The 8,880-nt window shown below is 41.3% G+C and overlaps 1 protein-coding gene across 1 annotated transcript; it reads right to left on the bottom strand.

The window, feature by feature from the left end:
* Nucleotides 1-2,223: 2,223 nt before the first annotated feature.
* On the bottom strand, nt 2,224-5,712 carry LOC148024940 (polyphenol oxidase I, chloroplastic-like). Its single transcript, XM_087694621.1, has 2 exons — nt 4,851-5,712; nt 2,224-4,251 (listed from the first exon to the last, which is right to left on the bottom strand). Exons 1-2 carry the CDS (start codon nt 5,283-5,285, stop codon nt 3,004-3,006), a joined length of 1,683 nt encoding a protein of 560 aa, XP_087550747.1. The 5' UTR covers nt 5,286-5,712; the 3' UTR covers nt 2,224-3,003.
* Nucleotides 5,713-8,880: the final 3,168 nt, after the last annotated feature.

Below are 8,880 nucleotides of genomic sequence, written 5' to 3' on the forward strand. Positions count from 1 at the left end.
GGTACCTTGCTTGCAATACTATGATATGTCTCAAAAAATAATGGAACTTAAGCAAACTATAGCTCATAAGACTAGAGGAAGAGAATGATGCCTTAAGGGAAAACTCTTGCAAAGATATTAGAATTAAGAAATTCTTTAGGCCCAAATCATGTTCAACATCATGTCCTATAAGAATAAAGGACTTTGTGAAGTGTGGGGTGTAATAGGCCCTAAATTAGTTACAATGCATGCAATCTTGAAAATTAGATTGCAAGCTTGTATATCTAGCCTTGTTAGCTTTAGGAAGAGGATTCTAAATATGGTGTTGTGACACACAAAAGGAATAACATTTAGAGCACAACACAATAACACATAAAGGCTACAAACAACTCCAATCCCAATGAGAACACAATACACTATAGCTTGGGTTAGCAACTCAAAAGGATTGATGCTCATATAAGTCAGAAAGTACAATCCTAATGGAGCTCAAGGTAGGGTACAATATCATACTCTTAGGCCATGATCGAGTGGAACATGGTGTATAGAGTACATGTCCACAATACAACTCCACTCGAAGATGAAACAAATGTTAGTAACTTTGAGAGAAAAACTCTTGGGAATGAGCATCACCTTAAACATCGTAGACACTAAGCAACTCTCATTAAGTGACATAATAGCTCCATACTCGTAGCTCTCCTCCAAGTAACCACACTTCTCGTAGCTCACAAATCAATAGCATCAAGATCGCAATTCTTTGCAATCACCCCTCAACATTTTGATAATCCAACTCAACATCCTCTCCATGTTGATCAGTACAAACACCTCCACGTCACCTCTCTCTCACCAATTCCACAAAAATTTGCTTTCTTTTTGTTCTTCTTTGACAACTCGAGCTAATCACCAACCTCCTCCATGAACCTTCACCTCCCCTTAGTTGCAACCTACCATCTTATAAGAAGTCCAAAAGGATCCAAGGCTCCCAATATAGCCTCATGGTCTAAAAAACACCCTCTCCTTGTTCTTGTTACCATTCAAAGATGTAGGTGGGGATGTGTTACAAAGACTTAAAATAAGATTATTAAGGCAATGCTAGTTTAAAGAGAACAAAGGTAGGGTGGCTAAGCTATTGTGACTCAATGTTGCAAGATAACATTAGTAAAAGCAAGAGTACTAACATTGAAGATCATTGGTCCATATGACCCACTCCATCAAGCACTGGTGGTAACATTACTATTCCACACCCCAAATACTTAGTCCTTTAATGTGAGGCTCCCTTGCTAGCCTCGAGCTCCTATAGACCAAGGGTGCTCAAGATCAACTGCATATGGGAAGAGCCTCCTTGCATGGGGCTCCTAGAGTTCCATATAGAATTTACAATGATCTTCTGCTAGTTACTTATTAACCAAAGCCTGTACAAAATCTTGATCAAGTAAAAGGGATCAATTCTTCAAGATCTAGCAAGTCCTAGAGGGAAGCAACTTGGGCTACGCAAGTCAATGCAAGAGTACACAATGTCCTCTCCAAGGATTTTCTTAAATCTCTCAACCAAGTGGAAGGAGTGCCCACTCACTAAACCCGCCATGTGGAAGAGGAGATTGAAGAGACTATAGGTGGCTTCACCCTCATTCAAACTCAATGAGTTCCAATGGTGTCTCATGCTTAAGAAACTCCCCCTTCAAGGGAAGTTCACCAAATGGCTAACAATCTCACATCTTTGTCCATGCTTTACAAGCAGCTCAATACATTGGCCTAGGGCCTTGCTACGTCTCTAGATGCTGTAACCATCTCTTTTACCAATATAATATTGGCATTACAAAAACAAAAGTTCATTCGGGCCATCTTGGGGCAAGGGAAAATTTCAAAGAAAAAGGTAGATGGCAAAATATTCCACCAAGATTTAACATTCAAGATGAAAACCAATACAAAATGGCATTTTACATTTTGAGGAAAATGAAAATGCAAGATTATTGCAAGGGATGTGGCTGCCAATTTTCAAGTAATATTACCATTCCTACTTTTAGGAGACTAGAGGAAAGATGAAAGCTTGTTTTTGAAGAGATTAGGGTGGAAATCTTAAGGGGATTAACTAATGCACAAAGCAAACTGGCACTAGGGTCTAGCATGTAAAGTTTGGGATTCTAAATTTTATCAATATCATGTCTTATCACATCTAAATCAGACACCCATGGAGCATAATTGGAATAAAGCATGAACTCACCTACTAGACAAACTACACATTGGATGTTGTGAGCTAAGTCTTTAACTGGGGGTTATTCATAGAAATTCAAAAAAATGCCTCCCAAGTATCGAAGAGAATGTTTACAGAATGTTTAAAGATGAGCCTATACCAGTCACTTCTCAAATTTAATAAATATCACTGGTTGTAAGTAAGGTTTTGAAGGGGACTGTTCACCAGTGCTGATGTGAGTAAAGATTAAACAGGCTCCTGCCAGACATGCATTAGTGTACTATTCACCAATGCTTACTAGAGTGAGATGGCGATAGATTAACCTGGCCCTTCTCAAGAATGCACTCACTGGTCTACCAGCACGCGCCCAAAGGATAGACACCAGAATTTATATCATGCGAAAGACATTGTAGTTTATAAGCTGTTTACATACCAGGTTACTGTATTTTTTCTTCTGCCATATTTTCATCCATGCCTAGTGACTTCAATAGACTGATTAACAGAGTTGCAGGCCCCAAAACACTCTGCACTTCAGTTTTAGCAGTACTATGCTAATCATGCAAGCAGGAAAGAATAATTCCTCGAAGGTCTTACAATCGGTTCCCTGAATATGTGTTCTTTAATCTACCATCTGGCCATACAATGAAAGCCATAAAAATAGATTCCTTTGAAAACCCATCTGGGCATGTATGTATGTATCACATAGCACTATATCACATTATATCGTGCTCTTTCAATGGCATCCTGAGGATCTTTGGCAAGAATGCTGCAAATCCTTCACGTGAAGGCAGTAATGTGTATGCTCTTGCTGTCAAAAACAAAGATATAAAGCAAATTTAATTTTGTTGATCCCTAGCTTGTCTTCTTTGGCTTGAAGGAGAGGATTCAGGCTTCTGCTTCAAAACATGAGAAAAGCTCCCAAGCCCTTTCGTCTCATACTCAATCCTGACGTCTGATATGGTCACTTTAGCATAAGGAGAGTGTATTCTTGGTACCAGTGTCACAACAAGACTTTCCTGCTCAGACAAGCCCAGCTCTTCCACATTGCTTCCTACGGCAAAACGCACTGATGTTTTGCGATAGTTCCCCGTCATATTTGTGATCATCATCTGTGGCAAAGTTGAAAACCTTCCTGCATACTCCGTGCAATTGATTTGTGTATCCAAAGTAGCTTCTGGCAAGTTAATGAAAACTTCAAAATGAGTGGCACTGTCTAGAACCCCTTCTATGCCATCTATCACAAGCAGCTCCTCCCCCACCAGAGCATTGGATTTATCCCTGCTCACTTCAATGGAGCATGCCTCACTCAGTTCTTCTCCAACAACGCATAGTATTGCCACTGTATCTGACAGATTAGACACACCATCACTCACCCTTGACAGATTCCAGTTCACCCACAAGTTCTCCACTTCTGCATAGGTGTATCCCAACTTAACCGTATCGAAGGAATCTCTGACCTTTACCTTCACAAGCTCTGCATTCTCATTGTAGAAGACAAATTCAGAATCAAGGTAATCAGGATCATCAATATCTGTGTTACCTGGGAAGCTTTTCCAAACTTCCCACAATCTGTCAATATTAGCATGATGTGTATAGAAGACTGGATCTCTTCCGGCGGCATAGAGGGTGCCCATGTCTTTCTTGCCAATCTGCTCCTGATCACCTGTCCATCCATGGACACTGTTATGGGGCATTGTTTCAGTTGTACCATATCCAGGCTCAGGGCCATCATCTTTCCGGTAGGGCTGCCCGAAAAAGCTGTACTGGGTGGGTGCACCACTGACTACCATCCGGTGGGTAGTGGCAAGATTGGCAGCAATCTGCTCTTCAGCTGTGCGAATTGAGGCATTCATATAATAGTAATCAATCATGACAGTGGCAGGGGGCAAGTGGGAAGGTTCTCTGTAACGATCTGTGAGGTTAGGAAATGAGACATATGCCTGGGGGATGGTCATTCCATCTGGATGATCATAGTTCCAAAACGGAAGGGCAAATGTGTCATCCCCCAGAAGGCTGGCCAAGATGCGCTCATGGAAATAGAGGTACCAACGATGGAAAGAGTAGAAAAGCCAAGAGGCATGGACCTGAAATGATGTTCAGAGAGATTAGCCTCATTTGCAGAAGTTTACTACCTTCCAACTTTCAGGGAGTCCATACATCAAACCAAACATAGAAACCGAAATGACAGCATTTCAGACTGGCCACTCCAAATATCCAACTTGCATTTCAGACTGCAGAAGTTTGTAGTTCAAACCGACCAATCCAGGTTTTTACAGGACAACACGGCTTAGGAAAGTTATAAGCAATCGAGCTCTCTTAAAGGAATTTTATGATCTGAAAACTCAATTCTCTCTCATCTATCCCCTGGCTCTTAAACTAAGGTCACTTGACAGCCACCCTAGTGCTCTTCACACTTCACGAGAGACTAGATATCCAAAAGCCAAAAACAATCAAATAAGGATCAAATTTTACGACATCTTTCCTGACTCAAGCTAAGATGGGCTCAAAAACTAAGACTAGCAAACGCACCTCAAATATCAGTAAATTAATCATGGCAATATGAAGATTACCACTGCAACAACAATTTGCCTAATAGCAGATCCCCTGACAACCAACTTACATTGATGAATAATCATGCCTGTGATGATGCAATTGTAGGGAATGAAGTACTTGGGAGTGTTACCTGAAGAGGGGTGGTAGAATTCCCCATCTGATAAGTTGCACCACAATAGGCACAGTGTATGTTTGCCTGCTGCATAAAGGATCTGGGGTCACCTGCAGGAAGGGCCTTCATGAGACCATAGGCCTTGTCCACTTTCGCTGCATACTCGTCCGTGAGGGTATGGGCAGCAGGCCGGACCTTAAGATAGTACTGAGCACTCTCATTGAACTGGAACTCGATGGAGGGCCTGTCCCAATCGGGCGCGCAGCAGTTGAAGGGGATCTCCTCGTCGGGGAGATTCAGGGGCAGGTGACAGTATTTCAGTTCGGGTGCGAGGATGGGTTCAGCGCGGGCGATAAACACCATCATCATCATCATGGGCAGCAACATCATCAGCATGATGGAGATAGTGCAGGCAGGGGGAATTATTGCAGGGAGGATACGAGGCAGCCACATCTTGCCTGAGAGAGTGGAGACCCTCGGCTAGGGTTTAGGGCTCTTGTTAGCCTTACAAGGGCAGACTGCCCGATCACTCACGCATCTGCCACTTATGGGGCGGCAAAAGACCCTCTGCTCTCCCCCTCCTCCTCCTCCACCTACAGCTATGTCGAGGTAATAATTATGTCCAAGACAGCATACGGAGCGGGTACTAATACCTGCAGGAGATGCAGACGTATACGACCTCCTCATGGTGATCGTCTGCATTGATTCACGAACGGTGCTCTCTCTTCTCATCGCGCACACATGAAAGATGCGTAGATGCGACACACGCTTCACGAATTGAACGTGCGGCTTCAATGGAGGTCCATTGATCCAGCATTGCATGACTCTCTCTCTCTTCTCACACACACACACACACACACACACTCTCTCTCTCTCTCTCTCTCTCTCTCTCGGTGCGTGCAACACGCTATGAGCAAACATGGAGTCCGTGTCCCTTAGCAACCTCATAATTCAAACTTCTTTGCTTTTTTAAAATAAACCCTCCCCAGAATTTTGTATCAATTGCACATCAAAGACTCCCCCTAGGGATTGGACACGTGGCCTTATCATTACGCATGGTTGCGCTCGTGGTTGCGTCATTACAACATCCATCTTGGTGACCTACCGAGCAGAGCCATAATCACTTTTTTACATTGCTACCCATGATGCCCCCCAGAATGAAACCCATGACCATGAGTCCATCACAGCATTTCACTACCACTTGACTAAGCAGGTCGTGGTTCTTTCTTCTTCATGTATCTTGCTTAGCCACTCAAAGTTATGACACAAATTCTTATGTATTACATATAACTTGAATGTGAGTCAAACAATTACATTATATAAATATTTTTACATTTTGAATTTTGCAAAACCTTTAAACAATGCATCCTTGAGCATCACTCTATTGGCCCCCCATCGTCGCTCTTTTATAAACCTTCACTAGGCGCTCTACTCCTAGATATTCCAATACTCTGCATCAAGGTGCAAATGAGGGGCAAAAATAGATATCAGCATCGGCCCCACCATGGGCCCATGCTTTCCAATAAATACAACCAGAAATGTTGATTTTAGGCACACATGACTCTTTTTTAAAAGAATATTGTTTTTTTAAATTAGAAAGTATAAATTCAAAGCTTGTAATTGCAAGGTGTGGTGATAGAGTTTTAGCATGCAAAGGGTTCAATTTTGGTGGAGAGTAAATTAGGCAATCAAACCAAGTCCCCTTTTAGGGGCCCTTTAAATTTTAATTAATATTCACCTAGCGACCAAGTAAACCTATTTGCTCTAGCATGATCCATGCTGATATGTATCTTTAGCCTATTATGAGGGGAACATTTTATGGAGAGAGTGTGTGTGAGTGAGTGAGTGAGAGCTATTAAAAATATTTTTAATATAAATATAAATAATATATAATAAAAGTATATCTCAACATAAATAATACCAAAATATCATTAGTTTATTAACATTGCCTTTTACGATATATGCTTATACAATGGTGCAGTGACAAGGTGGTACCTTGAAATGTGTGGATATTTTGCTTTTTGAGAAAGAAGAGTTTATTTTAGAAAATTCATGAAAAATGGTGTTTCTCTCTCCCCCTATTTCTCTCTTATGCAAAAGAGGACCAATGCTTTTGCACGTGATGGTGTGCCCTTGTTATGTAATTACAACAATAACAATGGAGAAAATTACATTTTTAATCGTCCTCTCTCTCTCTCTCTCTCTCTCTCTCTCTCTCTCTCTCTCAACTTGCATTGAAACTGTTCATTCTACTCAAGTAATTCAGAGAATATGGGGAAAATACTATAGCCTCATTGGAATAAGTATCTCTTCAATGTTATTGAAAGGTTTTAGGGGCACCACGTGTCATCTTATGGTGCCCTCAACAAGTTGATGTGTGGAGCCACACGCCCCATAGACTGATCTCCACATGCTCCGTTTCACGCCCCACCCATTCAATCCCCTCACAATTCGCTTCATGCCTCAGCAGAGGTAAGGAGTCCCTTTAACTGATTGAAGCTACTATCTGCAAGAGTATCCCAAAAGAAAGCCTCCTTCTTCAACCTATCAGTCAAAGGAGCTGCGATAGCCGCATAATGCTTGATGAATCGACGATAGAATGAAGATAAACCAAGGAATCCTCTAAGAGAGGTAGTAGTAGTAGTAGTAGTAGTAGTAGGTGTTGGCCAATCTTTTATGCATTGCACCTTCTTGGGATCAACCTGTATCCCTTTTTCACTAACAATATGTCCCAAGTATCCCACTTCAGTTGTAGATCAGAATGTCATCAAAGAACACCAAGACAAATTGAAAGAGGATAGGCTGCAAAATCTTATTCATCAGGCTCTGAAAGGTAGCTGGAGCATTTATAAGCCCAAATGGCATCATTAAGAAATGATAGAGCCCTTAATCAGTCCTGAAAGCAGTCTTGACTTCATTACTCTCTCGCATGCGAATCTGATGATACCCTAATCTCAAATCAATCTTTGTAAAGAATTGAGCCCTGTTGAGCTCATCAAGCAAATCATCAATCCTGGGTATCAGATACTTGTTCTTCACTGTGATCTTATTAAGATCCCTGTAGTCAATGCACATTCTAAAAGATCCATCTTTCTTTTTTACTAACAGAACTGCAAATGCATAAGGTGAAGAACTTTCAATGAATCCCATCTCAAGAAGCTCCTTGATTTGCTTGGCTACTTCCTCTCGTTCACACTTAGATAATTCTGTAAGTGGCTTATTGATTGTCTTTGAGTTGGCTCCAAATCAATAGGGTGATCTACTGCTCTCTTGGGAGGCAATGAAGTAGGCACCTCAAACAAGTCCCTATAATCCTCAAGAAGAGCTGTCATGGCTGGATGGTTTGCTGAATTATTGGGCTGATCTTGCATCTCTTTATTCAAATGCAAAACAAATATTTGTGAACGCCTCTTGTACTCCCTTTTGAGTTGTTGAATGGTAATAAGCTGAAAATATGATCTACTAGGAAATCCTTGTAAATGGATAAGTTGTCCATTGAGAATAAACTCCATATACAACTGTGAGAAATCCATAGTGATTTTGCCTAATGCCATCAACCAATCACGACTGAGTACAATGTTTATAGGCCCCATTTCCAAAGTAATCAGGTTTACTTTTGCTTCAAAATTTTCAGCCAGCTGTAAAAAAACCTATGGGCATATCTGTGTGCTGATTTCTTCTTCACCATTGGCCACTTGAACTCTAATGGGCTGCTATAAATCTGTGGGAATACAATTCAGCTTGTCCATAATAGACTTATTCACAAAACTATGGGCACTGCTACTATCTATCAGAATGAATACAGCCTTTCCATGAATGTTACCCTTCATACGAAGTGTATTAGGACTCATAGAACCTATCCAAGCATCCCATGGAAATAGAACAACTAGTGGCAACAAGTGGCTCATGACAAGTCCCACCTAGATCAAAAGGAACACTTCCACCTGGATCAAAAGAAAAAGAGTTGGCTAGATCATGGAAATACTCTTGCCCAACTTCTTCCTCAAGATCTTCATTTTCAGCATTGAGTGCAATTGCATTAGCTTCA

This window comes from Lygodium microphyllum, chromosome 15 (genome assembly GCF_053477565.2).
Source record: "Lygodium microphyllum isolate KBCC chromosome 15, Lygodium_microphyllum_v1.1.10, whole genome shotgun sequence".
NCBI classification, from domain to species: Eukaryota; Viridiplantae; Streptophyta; class Polypodiopsida; order Schizaeales; family Lygodiaceae; genus Lygodium; species Lygodium microphyllum.

Bases quoted from the DNA above. Each gene is read 5' to 3' on its own strand.
- LOC148024940 (XM_087694621.1), bottom strand. From the start codon at position 5,285: ATGTGGCTGCCTCGTATCCTCCCTGCAATAATTCCCCCTGCCTGCACT. The intron at 4,252-4,850 runs GTAACACTCCCA...ACATCATTTCAG, and splicing joins ATTCTACCACCCCTCTTCAG to GTCCATGCCTCTTGGCTTTT.